The 20,107-nt window shown below is 45.6% G+C and overlaps 1 protein-coding gene across 1 annotated transcript in view; it reads left to right on the top strand.

The window, feature by feature from the left end:
- LOC8053711 (structural maintenance of chromosomes flexible hinge domain-containing protein 1) overlaps positions 1-20,107 on the top strand; it is a 122,065-nt gene that overhangs the window by 98,010 nt on the left and 3,948 nt on the right. The window contains 10 exon segments of the mRNA XM_029983900.4: positions 2,521-2,653; positions 5,570-5,689; positions 5,791-5,876; positions 7,685-7,804; positions 9,259-9,360; positions 11,453-11,532; positions 11,663-11,766; positions 11,878-11,948; positions 15,087-15,258; positions 18,561-18,827. Of these exon segments, the coding sequence (XP_029839760.2) occupies positions 2,521-2,653; positions 5,570-5,689; positions 5,791-5,876; positions 7,685-7,804; positions 9,259-9,360; positions 11,453-11,532; positions 11,663-11,766; positions 11,878-11,948; positions 15,087-15,258; positions 18,561-18,827 (1,255 nt within the window).

Raw genomic sequence — 20,107 nt, forward strand, 5'->3', positions numbered from 1 at the left:
CTGCATAGGTGCAATTCCTGTCATTGTTAGCGGCTAAATTGTGGCGTTTTATTGTTTTTTGTGTGTATTATGGCGAAAAAAAATTTTCGTGGCCTTTGAGGAAGCGTTTTACCATTTCTGGGAACAAATAAAATAAAAGCTAATTTTAGCGAGTCTGTGCATGACAGAACCATTACAACTGCAATGTTTGTTCCATTTTACACAAATGTTTCTTGCCGCCAAATACTCAACCGTGCCAGTCTACAGAGGTTTTGACTGTCGAAAATATTGGACCACACAAGATAGCTGAAAGGCATGGGCATTCCCCACTCACAACATAAAATACGAGTCTCATCAATCAAACAACACATTGTATGTACCCCAAGGTGCCGCCTTATCCAAACAGGGTTAATTTGAGAAAGATCTCAAATAACACAGCATATCCAATGTAGTGTTGACGAGTCGCATCACGACGATCGGACGAAATCTGGACAAGTTTTAGAGCAAGTTTTGAAGAGAGCTTGTTTTTTTGCACATCACCGAAGCAAAGGTGTCTGAACTGTCCCCTACCCTGCACCAGATGAGCTATTTTTTTGCGAAAACCGTGATGGCTTTCCAGGGATTAAGTCGGCGGAGATATTCCTCAAAGAACGTCGAACGGCCTGCCATTCGACATTTGCTCTTTTCATACTTTTTCCACGGAGTCTTTGCAGGCTCCGAGCCCTGGTATTCCCTGGTTCTCACAGTGGAAGATAACAAAGAATTCATATTTTTCACCCACGATGTGCGAAGAGGTAAAACCTATAGCTGTAGCACGGTCGCGTAATGCAGGCAAAATAAAGCCGTCGCATACCTGGGGACGGAGGTGCGACGTAGTTCATTCCCATTGTCGTCGTGGAGGCCACTGACAACCGTCACGAGTGCTCGGTGATCCGTGAAGTAACTGGGTAAGCTGGGGCACTGCAAGTGCGTGCCAGCTCACGGTGGTGGCCGCCGTGAACCGGGACGGGTGAGCACTCGCTTGGCAAATGCGAGCCTCAAAACGCCAGTGCCATTAGGAAAAGTGCGGCTGTGGCAACGCAGGGGTAGGTGTATGTTTTTCTTGTAGGTTTCCCCCGTGATGTTGAGCGATAAAGGGAAGGGATAATGTTGAAGTTGAGAGATGAGGGGGAGACAGAAACACAAGCAGAGAAACGAGATGAAGCTCTGCGGGGAAGGCGGCTGTAAGGCGACAAATTTTAGCAGAATAGCTTTACATTTCGAGCTGGGTTCAAGGAGTTCAATTTCACCTTACTGTGAAATTGAACGCGGTGAAAGTTTCTAAAACCATCCAACATTATGCGTAGCAACTAGATACTGCCAGATTTCGTATAACGCAAGTATATTTGAAAACAACTGTTTGAAGCAGACGACAAGGAGACACTCCCTTCGTCGACACATTGCTATACTCCGCGACAACTTTTCTTGGCAATGCAGTGGAAGGTAGAGGCCCGCGTCCCCTCTCCCATTTTGAGTGTGCGCGGGCTCTCCTCTCCCCCGAAATGGGGGAGGAGGAGAGCCTGCATACACTCAAAATGGGAGAAGGGACGCGGGCCTGTACCTCCCACTGCATTGCCAAGAAAAGTTGTCGCCGAGTATAGTAAGATGGCGGGGCCCCCTCTTTTCTCTCTTCGCGCGGCGCGGCCGATAGGAAGATTCTATTTCCCTCTACTTGTGCTAAGGGGGGGAGAGAAGAACGGTTTTTTCATATCGGCGATGACAGCCGACGAGCTAAAAATCTCTGCAAAGTGTTGTCTGTAAAGCTATCGCTTTAAAAGGTAAGCGTCCCTTAAGAGCAAATAAAGAAAAAGCTTCCTAGGAAGGACAGCGAACTCCGAGCATACAATGCAGGTAAAGAGTCTTGCTGACCAGGTTGCCACAGCCCAAAAGGGTGGCAGAAACTTCTGGCTGATAGGGGTAGTGAGAGTAACAAAATGGCACCGGCCAGAGAGCTCTTTTTGGAAAGGTCTATGGCCACGACCGGGCACGAGCTATTGGGGAGGAGGACAGACCGTGATGCCCCAAGCGGTTAACCTAACAACTACACGGATGGGGACAACAAATACAATGACGCAGCGTTCGGCCGACATAACCGAACGCGGCGTCAGCGTTCGGCTGGAGTTCGTGTTCTCCGGCGAAGGGGAGGAGGGGCCCTTTTGTTTCCACTCGGCGTGCATGAACAATGCAGCATGCACGATCCCAGCTCATCACAAAAGCCGAAGTGGGTCAAGCTCGCATTCTCTGGGGATAGATCCGGCACTTAACGTCGCTTCGTCGATTGTTAGTATTTTTTTTATTAAACTGCGCCCCGCGCTCTATTGTAGAAGATGACATGACCATGCCCATAAGGCCTGTCGGCATGTGCACAGGCCTTGTGTTGAGTAAACACCAAGCGTGGGGAAAACAAACGGGTCAGAGCGCCCCCTATAGTTCGATCTCCTGCCCAATAGGGCCTCTATGCTATGGTTATGACAGTGGTTCTCTGCTCCCTTCTCTCAACAGAACCTGCAAATTCAGGAGAACACCGAAGGAGTAGATGGCTTCCAGTACATCTTGCGGTTCACGCCGTCGTTCCCCAAGTCGCAAGTGAAGACGGCCTTACCTCACTACGAAGTGCCCTTCCTCTTCTACAATGGTGACCCCCTTTGTATACATTCCTTAAAGGCCCGTTCACACACTTGAGTCTGACTCCGACTGACTGAGATAAGACTGGCTTTTAAGCCTCTTAGGGCGGCTTACGACCGGATGCACAGCAATGCAGCCAATCGTAAGCCGTCGCAAAAGGCTTAAAAACAGATCCCGCCTCAGTCAATCGGGGTCAAGCGCAAGTGTGTGAACCTTTTAAGGGAGTACCGGAACGAAATTCTAGCCCATATTTTAGTGTCTAAATGTCAACTATGTCGTGGCAACACCACAAAGACACCAATTTTTCGTTCGAGAAGACACTGTTTGTTTGAAGATGCTTACAGCACTGTATACTTGCGGGATGTCTCGGCAGTAAAAACACAAGCAGCGAGTTTCTTCACAACACAACACAAAGTACCCTTCGTTTGTCCAGGACTTAAAACAAATATTTATTTTTCTAAGAATACCTGCCCCAAAAGTCGCTTTTTCTGCACCGAAACACTGTTTTGGCTGCACCAAAGGCCACTTTTGCTGTTTCAAAACACTGTTTTGGCTGCTCCAAAAGGTACTCCAAAATGGCTTAGGCCAATCACATCACTGCTGATTTTTCGTACTCGGAAGGGACCCCGAAATTGTCCGAATAATCAAGTGGTCCGAAAAATCGATTTCGGCCAAATTATCAAATTTCCGTGCATATTCCGCTGCGTAATGGCCACTTTCCATTTGCTTTATGTTAAATTTAAGTTTGCGTGCACCTTCTGCTTTATATTCACTTTTCACTTGTTTGTTTCTCTGTTCCATCGCGGTGCTGCGCTTTGTCGGCGTCTTCTTTGGCACAAACACCAAAGTTGAAGTTAGCGCCATTTGGCACATTTGTAGACAACGTTTAGTCCACTAAGCTCGCTTCAATACCAAGCCTATTGGCAAAAAACCTTCGCACTCAAAAACCACAAAAACGGCAAACTGCCACTCTTCTCGTGGTCGCACCTGAAAAACATAAACCAGGAGAACAACTGGAATGACCTTAAGAATGGGCAGAAAACGGCCATGTTGGCTATAGTGGAACCGGAAAGCCCGACTATAGCCTCAACCCAGCTTGTTTATTGCGTAGGACACAATATCGAGGCTACAGGGCAAAATTAAGAGAACCAAAAATGGAAACAGGGCAAAATCAAGACAACCAAAATGTAAACTGAGGAAATCACGCAAATTATGTCTGAAATATCGATCAATAAGCTTTATGGCGTCCGAAATTTCGGTCAATGTTATACATTAATTCTATGGGGTGAATGACAAAATGGCAAAAACATCCGAATAATCAAATGCATCCGAAAAATCGGTTGGTGACTGTAAGTGAAAATGGGGTAATTTCAAATGTTTTTTTTGTTTAGAGTGCCTCAGAGTTCGTTGCCGGCATGCCAGCAATAAGATTGTGCCACCCCATTGTCGGTGGCACAATGGTCACACCGCTTTCCACTTTAGCAGGGCGAATGCTGGAGAGGGGGGGACGATTAGTTTCGTTTTTACGGGAAAATGAAAGGCGCCAGCTGCTTTGTGGGGTTTCATCCTTGTCCCACGTCACCGACGAAGGTAGCCAGTCGTTCGGTTTCGTTTCTTTTACGATCGGTAGTGGTTCGCCCCCCCATTAGGCCTAACGGCAGATGCGGCAGACACGAATGGCAGGACGTTGCCAAGACAAGAACGGCAGAGGGGTCTTTCGGTCGTTGCATCTCCGGCGTAAGCTTTCTACTTGACACTCCTGTGTGTTGTGATCTTTGAGCTTGCACTCACAACCAACGATAGACAGAATGCAACGAGTGCACGCTGGATGCTAAGCATCGGAAAGAGACGCTGTTGTTGTGCGCTCGTCTCAGTGACTTCTGCATCGCCGCGGAATGAAGACTCGAAGAAGAAAAAAAAGTGTGCACCCTCGAAGAAAACACAGAAATCATTTGCGCTTGGATCGAAAAGGGCACTCTTTTTGCGTCTCTGGTGGAACATGTGGACTTCGGTGGGAGCCCTGGCTAGCTCTCACAGTTTGCTGATGAAGGGGCACGGAGTGTGGCGTTAGAGAAAGTTCCAGGGTTTCCTTCACACACTGGCAGTGCAGGTCGTCTTCATGAACTAAATTCATACACGCACGAATCGCGTTTTCGGCACGTGAGCATTTTGGGAATGGAGTATTGCAGTAGCTCTCTGGGTGCGATCACAATAAAACTAGGAGTACCAAATTTAAGGACGCAAAAATTCCATTTTTAATGTGACGAAGCTCCCGATTTAACGAAATAATTTGTGGCTCCCCTTAGCTTTGTTAGATAGAGTTTTAACTGTAGGAACTGAACCTGGCTGGCTTAGAAGGTTAAGGTTGCTTGGGTCATTGTTTCATACATTTCACCTGCCTTCTCAGTAATGGAGTGTGCAAGCTTTGTAAGCATTTACCATACCAGTAGATGGTTGAATGGAAGGCTGCTGTGGGCTCTTTTGAATCTTGAAGATTTTGAATCTTGAAGATGAGTGTTTTGAAACCTAAAAATCTGAAGTGCCTTTTTTTTTTTTTTGACCCTCTCCTTCTAATTTGGAGTATATTCAAACATTTGCTTATGATTAGAACATTGTGGGTATTTGAGGGGCATGTGATTTTGAATGTGCATATTCAGCACCTTTGAATTATTTTTTTTCTATTGATACCTAAACTACAGTGCTGAGTTTGTTGTGAAGGTCTGCCTTTTTTTGATAATGTGTAGCACCTTGTTTGTAACCTTCAAGGTGCTAATGAATAAATAAGTAAATAAATTAATATGTGTATAGCTGTTCAGAATGATTGTATAATATGCATATATGGTCACTATTTGAGCTTGGTGAATAGAAAATTGACTATAACTTGCAGAGTGCTCTTTACAAAGACTTTTTATTGCTGTTTGTACAGATGCATCAAAGCAAGAAGAGATGGCGAAGCTCACGAAGAAGCGAACTGAACTGCTGAAGCAGTTGCAGACATTCGAGGACCTCTTCCAGACAACAAAAAATATTTACACCGAGTTAGAAGGTAAGTTGTCTCTAGTGTGCTGGTCTGCCTTGATACTCTGTACAGTTATTGCTCCCGGCATGAACAGCAATAATGCTTCTTCCGCTCATTTCTTTTTCCAGCCGTGATACGTGATGCGCAGACGGAAGAATCAAAGTTCAGGGGAGAGCTGAGGAGGATAGGGTTCAACAGCAATTCTATCCGAGAGGTACCCTCATTTCGTTGGTCTTTAAGCGTGGTGTTACATTTTGATTGTCACTGCGTCGATGTTAGTCCTCTTGGCACATTTATAGACAGTCTGAATAGATAGGCGAGAACTGTCGCTGAATGATTTTTAGGGGCCAAACTTTCACACAAACTCACTTATCTGGATGCCTTCGCAAGATCGTTGCTCACCTTATTGACTTAGTGTATAACAGCAACTAAAATTTCCGACGCCATACAACTGGTTCCTTAATTTTTCGGTCTCGGTTAGCACTCCCAGACGTCCAGAGAGAACCGAGGGGCTGCCATTTTGGCTTTGACCTGCGTGCTCGATTTGTACGTTCTGGTTCTACCCTAGACCGATCTCACCGGCCAGCTTGGCTATGCCGCTGCCACCGCAGTGCATCGAGGGAACCTTGGTCTTTCCGCACGTGCGACAACCTCGCTGCAGCTCTTCGGGTGCACAGCAGAAGTGCCTCTTCTAAGCTGAGGTTGCGGTGGCGTCGCACATTCGCCGAGCGCTCGGCGAGGTTGTTCTATGGTCCAGTCTGTGTAGGTTCGTCTCTAGCTGCCATGGCTGCCTAGTTGCCAGCCTCTAGTCAGATACGAGTCTGGCGGTTTTTTAAGCTTCCCAAACGAAACACATTTTCGGAACGACCAGTCTTTGCTCCTCCTGGCTTGCTATTTGTTGTCTCCAAGTTCAAAGTAGCTATTGAGAAAACGGCAAGTAAAGGTGATGCCAGAACTAACATTAAACGTTTCCTGCGCTCTTCGGGGGGGGTGATGTCACCTGCGAGTCGAGCTGGCGGTCCAAAAACCAGTGCGTTGCGCGTGCTTCTTTTTTTTTTTTTTTTAGTTTTGTGGCGTGAGTTTAATTAATCTTCATTTAATACCATAACACTTCTTGTAGCTCATCAAGAACAAGCTGTAAATGCCCCCGTATTGCCTCTTATTACAACATTTGACATCACGTTTCCAGTGTCGCCAGTAAAGCCACTCGGACCAAATTTAGAACTTTATTAACCTCGCGGAAAAAAATAAATTCCGTGACCTGCACTTTGGGTTACTAATTAAGATGTGTCTATTAATGTGTTGAACCGACTTTGAGGCAGAACAGTGGCATTGAAAAACTGAGGCGGGACTCTCCTTTAACGATACTTTAAATAAATGCTGCCACGTACCAGGCACAGTATGGAATCACTGCTTGGACCAACAAGGGTAGGCAGTAGCCATAACGAGTCATGTGACGTCAGTGCAGTGTTTTCGTGGCAGTGTCAGAGTCACGGACACAAACTATTTATGCTTTGTGGGGGAACAGTGGCTGGCAGGCGGATGCAGGTGTTTCCAGAGGGGTGGGGGGGTAAGCCTGTCAAATGTTTGAGAACCCCCCCCTTCCCTTTCTCCCTCCCCTTCTTAACTTGCATCTGACTATAGTGTCATTTGCGTGCGAGTGCCTTCTGCCGACAGGCTTGGTATTGCAACGACCTTGCTGCCAGGTGACGTCAACTACATCTTTGCTCTTTGCACAAACTGGCCACTACAAGGCGGAAATCGTACAGGAATTTAATACTTCCGTCAAACAAATGGAAAATTGTCAATACCAAGTGGAATTTGCCTGGGAACTTAATATATTATGATTGAAATTCACACAATAATAGTGGTTTTTGCACGATCCTGCCGAGTCTGAAAGAGTTGATCGGCGGCCATATTGAAAGACGGAAGGCTTGCCTCTTGTCTCGCGATGTACGAGACGAATCGTGGATGCGTTTCCAGTAACTGGTAGTGACTTGTCCTGCTTGATTCTTCCACTAGGAACAACATGTGGGGCCAGCAATCAAGACGTGCGAGGTGCAGAGGCAGGCCCTGGACAACAAGAACAAGAGGGCATTCATGCCGGCAGCTTACCCCGAAGAACCCGACGTGCTCGGCAAGGTGAGAGCCCTTTTTTCTAAGTGCAAATGTGAAGCTCTCTGTTGTTCTTTTTTTTTTAGATGGAATTTTGAATTTTTACCAGACCTTTTTTTGCTAGAATTTTTCAATCGGATTTGCCACCAAGTAAAGTGTTTTTACAGTTTAAGCACTTTTTAGCAGATCTGAGTCATTTATTTATGCCTGTAAGTTAACAAGGTCTCGAGGCTTCTGTACTCCTTTATCGCATGAATTCCAAGACCAGCAGGAGTTCCTCAGCTTTGGGTCAGGCCAGTTAGGGATTCCTCTCGATAATAGAGTTTGGAAACTCCTTACCTAAAGGACCGTTTGATGCTGAGGTCGAACGGCTGCAGCGTACCAGTTAGCCCGCCCCAGACTCTTTGTCTCGCTTGGAACCAGCATTGTACGCAGATCTTATCGACACCGTATTCCCGAACATGGTGGAGGCATGTAGAGATGGAGAGCCGAACGTCTGCATGCCGCGGAAGCGGTTGGCACACTTTGAAAAAGGAGAGTGTGACTACCGTGAAATCCCGTAAGGGTGCCCTCCCCCGAGAGATCGCCCATCCCGTTTCTCGGGCTAAATGTCCGTAACATAAAGATTCTGAAACATTACCCACTCCTCGACTCCCGTCGGACGTCGCATCAATTGCGCGATCTGTAGTGCCAGTGTGTGCGACAAGCGAGTTCGCGGCGGATTTCCCCGTTTTTGTCCGCGACCTGCGCGTCCAATATCTTTTCCCGTAACGCGCACATTCTCAGCGACTTCCCGCATTTTTTGTCCTCAATCCGCGCACGCGATATCGGTTCTCATGGCACAGAAGCTTGAAGTCGGTTTCCGCATGTTTATTGCACCGTAAAACACGGAATCTGTTGCGTCCGCAGTCTGTGGTATCCTTTCCCGCAGCACACGAGTTCGTAGCCAATTCTCGTGCGTTTGTTGCGTTGTGAAACGTGAATTTGCTGTGTCTGCGATATGCGGTATCAGTTCCCGTGTCACGTGGTTTGTAGCTGGTGCCCCTGTGTTTATCATTAATTTTAACGTTCTGCTGTCTCGTTCCCGGAGATAGCCCACCTCATGTTTTTCACCATTTATCTCTTCATTTTGGGCTGATGCCCTTAGGGAATTAAAAAATAATACATAAATAAATTTTAAAAAAAAAGATTATTGAGTATTTTTTTTTTTTTTAGGTTTGGGGGTGCGTTCCTTTCGCGAGTGCGGCCGATCCTCACAATTATACTGTACTGAGTTTACCTACTAGACATGGTGTAGTTTGTGAACTTTCGTTTGGCACTCATTTTAGCGTGCCTTTGGAGTAGACACTGGATTATGAAGATTCAATAGCGTATAAATTAAATTTTCTGCTCTATTTGAATGATAATTTTGTATGCTCGGTTGAAGATGCTGAACTCCATTCATTTAGCATTCCCTTTTTTCCTTGCACGGTGATTTACAGATTGGTCATCTTGCCTGGGTAGAAGAGGACGACGTGGCAGCTGTGTTGTCGTGGCACATGAGGGGAGACATCGACGTTGTGGTGACAAACACCATGGAAAAGGTGCAGCTCGTTTTTTACAGCGTCAACTGTACCGAGCGAGTGCAGTGTTGCCGCAAACGAATGGAGCATGCACTCGTGTATCACGGGCAATTTCAGTGCTGAGAGAGGGCGAGTACAGTGACGATAGCCTCGCCCTTTCGCCGATATTAGTCGCGGTTGAGACATAGTGCATTTGGTGAATCGCAATTGCGCCGGGGGTCATGCAATGGCGCTTCTCGCGCCCCGCTCTCTCGCCTTCGGTCGCCCGTTCCCTCGGCACTCCAAGCCCTTGCGTGCAAGAACGGGGCGGCCGCTCGACAGTGGGAACGCGCTTGCGAGAGAAAACGTCGTCGACACGGAAGCGCCGATGACAATCTTTGCCCGGTCGTTAGGATGGAACGCGTTCGACGTCGAGGTCGTGCCGTGCGTGAACGTGAAGCGGCCCGTTAGAGAGAACGTTACCGAGCGAAGAACAGACACGCCGATGCGACTGAGCAGTTGGGGCAGCACCTCCCCAAGAACTCGTTTGGTGCTAGCTGTTTTGCACGTGGTCGGCTGTGGTTTACGAGAGACGGCACGACGCAACGTCGCCGAAATGTTCGGTCAATCGTGACGCAATGTCGTCGAAATGTAGCGCCAGCGGATGTTATTTATTTGCATTGCGTCGCGTGATCATCCGTGCAGTAGCATCCCATTGGGGAGCTTATATAGTAATGCTGCTGTTTTTGAGTCTCCAAATTTTTACCTTGTTCTCAGTTTTTCATAGAACCTGTCTCGTCGAGTTGCCGTTATTGCATATAATTCCTTTTGCTGTGCTCCAAGTGGTGTGCCAGAGGTCTACATCAATATGAATAGCTAGTGGCATATACAGGATGTTCAAAATTAAGTTTTACGCTGTTTTGTAAAATAAAAGAAAAAGATGCAAAAGCTACACTGATGCTTTCTGTGCAGGCGCATAGTGAAAATGAGGACGATAATCTTACCACTTACGTTCTTGCACCGCCAGCCTCGCGCCCGTTGCACAAGCGTCCCTGTGCTTCCTACGCGTTTCGAGTGTTTCTAAAATTGACTGATTTGAGTGGTTTTCGATGATGCTAAACAAGTGTTCAATTGGAACCATATTCAAATTTTAGTTAGTGATCCGAGTTGCCGTGTTGAGAGGGAATGGAACTTGGAAATGTCAACTTTTGAACTACTCACTCAATCGGCGTGATATTTGCAGGAGGAGTTTGTAGCCATATAAAAGGAGGGCGTGCAAAGTTTCAACCCTGTGAACCAATTTATGACGTGCTATATGCCCAGAACAAAGTAAAGCATAGCTTTGCATAGGATCTGCTCAGTGAATCTATCATTGAGCAATGGTGTTGATAACCACATATTTTTCTGGTGGAGTTTATACTGGAATATTTGTTGCCAGTTACTATGAAAAGATGAAAAAAGGTTTTTCAAGTAAAAAAGGATTTACAATTTTTTTTTTTTTTTTCACATTTACCTAGTTTTGCAAATTATGATTTTTCATAATAAAGGAACATGGAAATGCAAAATCTAAGTTTATAGATACCAGCTTTATAATATTTCGGCATATAAGCCACAAATATTAAGCCTTAATGGTTTCATACTGAAGCGATAGTTTTATTACTGCCAAAAAGCTGAACTGAGAAAAATGTGTTGAAAGTGCTCCAACCCCTACCTTTTCTTTGGCATCAGTGGACAGAAAATAATGTATAAAAAATTAACTATGCAGTTTAAACTAATGAAACTTTCTGGGAATACTCTAGATGTTGGTGGATGTAAATATGGCATTTCTCAAAATCAACTTTTTTTGCAGAATTTTTTTTTCTTGGATGTGTCCCCCATTAAGCCGTATTTATTATGTCTCTTTGCCCGTATATCTCAGCTTCAAAGACCACAATAGTGTAGCTTTAACAAATTTTTACAAATTTTAGACACCCTGTGTGCGTTTGACTTCGGCCTGAAGGATCTACTCCCGTTTGCTATTGCCCTTCTACAACAAGCATTTTGCAGTCGTGTTACTTCTCACGTTTTCACAAAAGTTTGAAGGAATTCCCAGGCTTTTGAAATTAATTGGCTGCTTTTATCCCTTCTCCTTTAGGCAAAAGATGTCTACCGAAAAACTAACGGGAAGCAGCAGGTCGTTGCAGTCGACTCCATTCGCAGGCGGAATCTGCCCAGGTTAGTGAACTGCGTAGAAGCACAGATTTTTTTTTTCTCGAGGCAGTGGACATTTTTTATTTTTTTTACTTCAAATTGGTGTCTCATACTCTCACGTGGAGCTTGAGCTGACTCTCACGACTCTCCGCAGTCTACTCCCTCACATGAGGAACAAGTCTTTCGTCCCCACGGGAAACCCCAAGTTTGCCCTGGACTACTTCATGTTCCAGAAAGATCCGGAAGTGTGCCGATCTGGTGAGTGGCCGCTCGGCCCGTGGGTCCCCGGTTTGCCTCGCATTCCGGTCTTGTAATTGTCTCTCGTGCTTGGCTCCAAGTTTCACCCTTTCCTCACTGTTTGTCCGGCAGTGTTTGCAAACTTCATTGGCGACGCAATCGTACTGGACACGCTGGACGACGCCACCAAGTACAGGACGGAGGTGAGTGACGTTCCTGCACACCGTCGGTGCGGATGAAGCCATGTGCTCGTTGAACCAGTCGTGCGTCTTTGTTTTGCCGTGCGATTGCGCTCCTGCCCTTAGCCGCACGGAGAGTCGGATCAGGTGATGAAATGGAGGTTGTCGATCGGTCCGGTCAGCTTAGGCACGAACAGAGTGTGGTCGAACCCGACGATATGGAACCCGGGCATTTCGGAACATTGCCCTATTTCGAACAAACTCGGAAATATTGTGTGACAGTATGGAAGGCTTGCGTGTCTGTATCGAGCTCCACCACCCGGTACATTCGACGTATTGAACTACGCGCCGTGGCCCCGGTGGGGAGACTTTCCTCGAACACTGCCGTCGCCTGCACGGTTTGCATACGCCGAGGAAAAACGATTCGGCCGTGGTAACAGAGGTAACAGAGAAAGACGGCACTTTGCCTCGACTCCCTAGCCCCGAAAAAAACATTTTGAGTTAGTTTAGTGCGTTGACAGCAATTGTGCAGTTGTGCTTTGAATGCCTTGTTTAGCCTTGTTTACCTTTTCCTTTTGCTGATTTTTTTTGTTTGCCTTTTCTCACTTGTTTTTAATTTTCGTCAATATTTTTTTTTTGCTTGTTTGACTTTTTTTTTTAATGAGGAGATAGTTGCTTTATTGTTGATGGCATCCCACTCTCAATTTTTTTTCTTTCGTGTTTTGTTGCTTGTGCAATGTAATCGTCACCATGCGCACGCAAAAGCACGACAAATTGCTCGCACGTGTGCCGACACTCGTGGTTTTTACCGACTACGCTTTAACAAGGTTCTATTGTATCTAGTGGTGCTTGGATGCGCCACATGGTAAACTTTGGTTTGTCAGAATTCGCTCTATTTGCAGAGATGCACTGAAATTTCAGTTGGATCTTAAGTTAACATACTTTTGTGCAGTAAACTTTTGTTGATTCGACCTCGACGGGACCTTGAAATTCGGTCAAATTATCCGAAGGATCGAATTAAAAAAAAGGTCAGAAAACGTTAAAAATTAAGCTTTCTTTCATTGTCCAAAGTACTCACGGATGGTCTGCTGCAGTCTGCGCAATCCGTGTTCAAAAGCATGCTCCGGAGGGCAGCGTAACTAAACTGCACGTCCCAAAAAAATCGGCCACCACAAAAAAAAAAAAAAAAAAATTGAAAAAAGTAAGTTTAACGAGCTGACTTTGGTGCTGGGCAGACTGTCGGCAACAGAGAAAAATAACAAAAAAAAAGGAAATCAGAACCCGAGTTTTTTTACGCGCTTGATGGATTGCACACGATTCTACAGAAAAGCGCTTTCGCTTTGAGGGCGCGCGCTGAGAAAGCTGAAGTTGGCACCGGGTGGCCAGGCCGTCAGTGATAGAAAAAAAAATATAACAAGAAAGAAGAAAAAAATAAATAAAAGAGAACTTGCGTTTTCTGGCACGCAAGATGGACCTTCACAAGGCTACAGAAAAGCGCTTTGAAAGTGCTCGCTGTCTCCGGCCCAAACACGTGCTATGTTCTCCACGCTACTCCACACCAGATTAATCCCGCTGGCTCGTGTCATTCGCTACGGTCCGTCTCCACGGTGTAGAGGGGCAGGCGCATATTTGCGCACGTTCGGCTTCGCAGCAAAGGGCCCGTGTTTCGCCCTACGTTGGTGGTCTTTCTGCTGTGGTGCCGGGCAATGTGAGCCGGCGCGCATTCGCTCGGGACGAATTATCCAATGTGAAGTCTTCCAGAGTTTGAACTATCGAACGTTTCCTCCCATAGAAATATATGGGCGCTCGCCGGGACCTCTGAACACGATAGAATTAAACGAAAGGTTGAATTTACAGAGGTCCAAGTAACGAAAGTTAACTGTATATCGAATTGTCGTTATATCAAACTATTTTGTGGTCCCCTTTGAATTCATTATATCCAGGTTCGACAGCAGAGCTTGTTCACACTGGTTGAATTTTGCCTAGATCTTGAAGAACCACTGAAAAGAAAAAAAAAAGTTTTTTTTTAAACAGTCTGGTTGGGACACGCAAGTCAAAAAAGAAATATTATGCGAAAAAAAAATAATGTTTTTTTTTTGGTTGACGGCGAGAGATTGATTTGAAATTCTGCGCGCGAAGTCCATGACGTCACTGGTCATTCCGGAACGACTATCTTGGTCGTGAAGGCGAAGCCGCTTCACTTCTCCTTCACGCGCCCGAAATGCCGAGAGAGAAAACAAGTGGAAAGGAGGTGACTGCCGACTAAATCGCGTCTCGTGCCATCAATATTGCACTAAGAATTTTTTTTTTTTTTTTTTGCATAGAATTTATTTTTTGACACGCGTGTCTTTGAGTTTGAATTACGCTATAATATTTCGGACCGAGGTGCCTGGATATGTAAGGCACCCAAATACGGGATTTTTGAAAAAAGAACTTTTTTGCGATTTTTTGCATTTTTAGGACCCGCGTCCCCCCTTAAATTGTTAAACAAAATAAGAACATTTTTTTTTTTTCTTTTCAGGGGCTCTGGGCTTGTTACCTAGGGGAGTGGTGCATTGGTATGCACATGTACAGTGAAATGTCACTTGAACAAAACTCCAGCTGTACAAGCTATTCAGATGAACAAACTTCCATAAAATTCCCCATCAAAGCCCCATTTTGTTTAATGCATTCTCTTGAATGAACTTTCACTTAAAACCAACTTTTCTTGGGGTCCCTTGAAATTTGTTTAAACATTCACTCTAATTGCAGTATAGTGTCTTTAACTTAAAAAAAAAAAAGAAGGGCATGTCGACATTAATTTTTAAAATTCGGCTTTAACCATAAAAGGTCCGTGTCTCAAAGAGCAGTTTAGCGCAGCTAGTGAGCTGATAGTTGTTTGCTTCGGGGGTTTATTTGGAAACATCGTGACAAGCTACTTTTTAGTCAACTACTTTTGTCAGTGTATCTTTGTTATGCTGGGAGAGTGTTGAACAGCCAACACTGTCTTTTTGAAGGTATTGTGTGGGCACACTCCGTACAAGCTCAGTCTTGTTGCCGTCGAGAAAAGCAAGACACAAAGCGTCAAATGCACCAACAACAAAACTGCCAACTCACCGTACCATGCACGTAGGAAGATCTCTCGTGGTAATGTGCACGTGTCCTTTCGTCCCGCTCTCTTAGGTGACCAAGTTCTCCGCGTGCCCGACGCTGCTGGCCCGGACGGGGGAGCGCATTGCGAGCACGGGCAAGTTTGGAGGTGCCCAGAACAGGGCGCCCTCCCTGGCCCAGCTGCAGGGCAACGTGTTTGGGGAGCCCCCCGTCAAGGACGTCGATCGCATCCAGGAGCAGATACGTGAGTCGGGACGCCCCTTCCATCGTCTTTTTTGGGGGCACTGAAGTCGCCCACGGCGTAAGAGGTGCAGAGCTTTGCTTGTAACTGAAGTTGCATGTTTTCGGTAAATGCCAATAAACCCCGAAAATGAATCCTCGAGCCCGGTTTTGCAGCGGAATCTCGATGATACGAATCTCGGGGTCGCTGAAAATATTTGTATCCTTCGAAATTCATACGATCGATCAATGATCCAAATGAAAACGCCAAAGTAAAAGAAATGCATACTTAGTATTTATTTGCTTCCTACTCACTGGCAAATAAGTTCCTTGTGTTTTTTGGGGTCTTCTTTTTCTCGTGGTCAGCTAGTAGACTCTTTTGAAATCTAAAATCGTGCGCATGTGTCATCACTGGTGCGCCATAAGCGTCAAACTCTAAATGAGCCTTTAGGGCAAGCATCAGTTTAGCTACTGTAAATTGCTTAGTCTTGTGCAAATAGCGGATTTTGAGTTTGAAGCGAATACTGGTTTTGGCCGAATATTTTTTTGATTCGAATATCGAATAGTTTTTCCACGCCTTTCGCTACCATTGCGTAATGCTTAGACGAAAACCCAGCTAAACTTGTGAAGGTTGTTCCACGTGTTCATTTAGTAGCTAAGTTTATCTATATTTTTTAACTGTGTCTTCATAAGGTCTGATGTCTTGGAATCAGAAGTAAACGACGGATTTGACATAAAATGAATCCTATAGAGATGGCCAACTATACCCAATTGAGTGAATTTACAAATCTTGCTATAGAAAATATTCCTTCTTTAATCTCGAGTCAAAAAAGAAATAATTGCGCATGTTGAACGCACGTTGAAAGGGCATCTCTGCCTTACATAGTATACTCTCGCATAACAGTCAGTTTAATTTTGGAACTTTTACTACAATGTAGATATTCACATTCACAAAGTTTCCATTTATTCCCAAATACAGCCGGCACGCATGCATTATCCCGCTTTGAATGTATGCTTTTCTTCCAAGAACGCCATTGCGATACAGTCGCCGACCGATTATTCGGACTTAGTTGGGACTGAGAAAACGTCTAAATAATATAACAGTCCAAAAAATTGGCAGATTGAAAAACCTGCCTTTATTACTTCCAAGTGAGCTTAAAAAAGCTCTAAATATTGCCTTGCTCCAGGTTACGCCTGCGTGCCTTGTTTTAGGTTACGCCTCCGTTTGCATTTGGCAACTTTCTGTTAGCTTGAGAATCGCTGCCTTCTTTTCTAGCATTATGGTCGAGTACTTTCTACGCTTCTTAACAGCACATCGCGGCGGCAGAAGAAGAACAGATAGGGCCATGACGTCCAAGCCAGCGTTGTCCGAACGAGATGAAAGTTGCTAATCCACGAGTGCAAATTGGCGACTGGCAACGCGAAAGTGGGGTGGAGGTACGAAGGGATGGAAGGAAACAAAGCAAAATCATAATGATGATGATGATGATGATGTGCAGCTAAATGGAAAAAAAGGGCTAGCATAGCGTCACCTAGCGCTAGGACTCGAGAGTACTCAAGTAGCGCTGCCAAACCAAGCCAGTCCATTTGCAGCCAACATAGAATTCGAAATGGCAGCTTCTCGGTGGTGTTTCCCGCTGATCGCTTGCGACGATTTTGTCAGAATAATTGAACTTTCGGACTTCAAGCTGTCCGAAACATTGGTAGTGAATATGCACTATTTCTATGGGGTAAGTCACGGTTCCTCCTTTAGATCTGAAATATCGAACAAGTCTGAATTATCGGAGTCCAAAAAAAACGGTCGGCTGTATTCATGTTTTTCCAAGTGTTTATTGACGCGGGTTCCCTGTTGAGTGCGCTTCTCATTGAGCATCGATGTAATGCAGAGAAGCAACACCCGCGGAGCTCGCTTCCACGGGGATTGCTTCTCCGCTGTGCACCGGTGCTCGGTAAGAAGCGCACTCAACGGGGCTAACCCACCGCAATCAACACTTCAAAAAACACAAATAGTGCAGTTCTTCTCCGAGTGAATATCAAATAGTCTATTATTCAAAATTACTATTCGAAATTTTGAATATTCGCACAACCCTAAAATTAACTACATTTTTGCGGGCTCAGTATTTTGCGAAGTTTGCGTAAGGTGGATTCGGAAAATATTTTCCAAATACATTATTTTTGTCATTGGAAGTGGTGTGCTATGTGTGTATATATATATCTCTCCCTAACCATGGGGAGAGTATTTCCCATGATAAATTTTTTTGAAATATTTTTCCAGTTTCAAAATGCACAAAAACAAACTGAAAACTGGCTGGACCACCACTGAGCGGATCGCCTTTCATAGTCCTCACCGCAAAAACGGTTACTGTACAAGTGATCGCTTTTTACCAGCGCCAAAGAGACGATGGACATGCGAGACGGATCTACGTGCTTCAGAATTTCTCATAGTTCGGAAACCCGTGGGTCGGTGTCTCGCATTTCAGCACGCTGTTGCCGTAGATCCTCTGCCGCGCAATGGCGCGGCACCCTGCACGCAAATGGGATTAATAAACGCAGAAACAACTCGGGGGTACCAAAACAATTGTGCGTCATGTGAAGCAGCACGATTGCTTCATTGCGTTCACGGCTAGGGTATCTATATGAGTATGGTGTACTGCCATTTGTTTATTTACTTACTGGCATAATGAATGCGTCCCCCAAAACAGTCGTCAGTATTGATTTTTTTTTTTTCCCACGTGGACGCCAAGTCAGTTAAGCCGCCAAGTGTCCAGGCCAAGCCGAGTCAAACCAAGAGTGGCAGCACACAAGTGCAAGTAATGGATGCAAGAGGGAGATTTGCAAAGCGATTAAGAGGTTAACCGACGCATAACCAACAAAATTGGGATTGAGACGTTGCCCGGTTCTTGGACATGTTTCGCCTATTCCATATATTGATGTAAACGAACGCGCTATGGCCTGTGGTCTGTTTTCCGATAGGGAAATCATGAAAGTGCTTAGGCCTAGGGGCAGTCGTGCCAGTTGTCGTGTTGAGTGTCGCTGATGCGAAACTGTGTTGAGTGTCGCAGGGCGCTTTATTGTTGGCGAAAAGAACGCCCAAATTTTGTTTTCGCATGCTGGCACACTCTGCGAACGACGGCCATTCCGAGTTTGGTGGTCCGTCTTTGTGCTCCTTCTGCATTTTGTTTCTTGGACCTAGCAAGCACCCATTTCCCATTTTTCACATTTATCTCCCAATGTCGATTGGGCGCTTGCTTGGTATTTTACGGTAGGTTTTTAGGAAAATGAATTTGTTTACGGTAATGGAAGCAACCTCCCGCCATTTCCGTGCAGAGCTGCTCAAGAAACTGGCGGTGTCGATGAAGAAGCAGAAGGATGCCAAGACGGAGCTGGACAAGCAGAAGCAGAAGGACACGACCTTCACGCTGAAGAAGAAGGACTACGAGGCGCTGAAGAAGGAGCTGGCCGGGGTGGAGGACGCCATTGGCCGCATGTCGGCCTACGGCCAGGAGGAGGAGCGGCGCAGCCTGCTCGTCCCGGACCTAGTCAGGAACTCGCCCCGCAGGCAGGGCCCCTCCACGCCCGTCGCCAAGTACCCGGGTGAGGCCCGCTTTCTCCCTTGGAAGCCCAGCTCGTGCATCCGCGTTCGGGCAAGATTGAGTCTGCGGCGCTTGCTCAAAGCCGCTCTCTTTCGAAACATTGTTTATTTAAGGGGGAACATGAGCCTATATTTTAATTTTTTTTTTTTTTTAAATCCATTTTTAAATTTTAAGGTTTTCAGTTATATAAACTTATTAAACACCCTTACACCAAATTTGATAACCATACGCCAAATAGTTTCATTGATATAAAATATTTTTAACACATTGTGGGGCAGTAACAAAGTAAAGGAGTTCAATGTTCAAATGCATTTTTCTCAGTTCCACTTTTTGCTGCAAAATTCTACGAAGGAATCTTTTGTTCGAAGGTAAAAGTTTTTGGGTACCACAATCAAGATGTTTCTGAACTGAAATTTACTGGGGAATCGGGCTATCTACTTTATTTTGTTTTAAGTTGAAGTCCTCAGTGATAAAAAACTAAGTTTTCAAAAATTGACATAGGACAGATATGCATCTCATATTTTGAGGTAATAACTCTTCCTGAAATATTTGCATTGAAGTTATTAAAGCTAGATAGCCCGAGGTCCCATATCTCCCACTTTATATTCAAGCAGTCAAAGTGATGCTTATTAGCTTCATTTGCATATCATACATTTCTTAATGAAAAGTGACACATCATCTTACGCAGGTATGTAAATTTGTCCTAGGGAGCTGAAAGTTTGCACAGTACACCTACTTCTGAAGCTAAATCTCCCCTGAAAATTTCGTTTTGATCACTTGAGTAGTTCAAAAGTTTGACCTCTAGCCAGTGTCCCCCCTTAAGCGAAAGGGGGTGCACTCCAGTTCTCTTGACCATAGTCACGGACAAGGCGAGACCGGCAGGATGAAGCTTCCGTCATCCCGCTTTCAGTAAGAGCCTTCTGCTTTCGGCTACACCCGGGCGTTTCAAGCGCCTCTAGTGCACACGTGCGGCCTAAGCGTGGCAGAAGGCACGGACTGCACACTGGAGGCTGGGTGTTTGAAAGGCGCACCCTGCTGTTCTCGTTTGGACGGTGATTATGGAGTCGTCCGAGCCGAAGAGGAAGGGGCGGGGAGGGACGGATGACCGGACGTACCGAGCTTGTCGGCCTCTCGCGTGTAAGCGAGCAGAGTTCGAGATCTGCTTGCGGTGGTCAGGAGGGTTAGAGGAGTAGGGGCTTTTCCACCCTGTGAAACTTCGAGGCAGCACTCCGAAGGTCAGGCAACGTTTTTTTTCCGACAGGAAACACTTGCAACCCGCGT

The sequence above is a fragment of the Ixodes scapularis genome, unplaced genomic scaffold, assembly GCF_016920785.2.
Source record: "Ixodes scapularis isolate PalLabHiFi unplaced genomic scaffold, ASM1692078v2 PGA_scaffold2__306_contigs__length_199485367, whole genome shotgun sequence".
Taxonomy (NCBI): Eukaryota; Metazoa; Arthropoda; class Arachnida; order Ixodida; family Ixodidae; genus Ixodes; species Ixodes scapularis.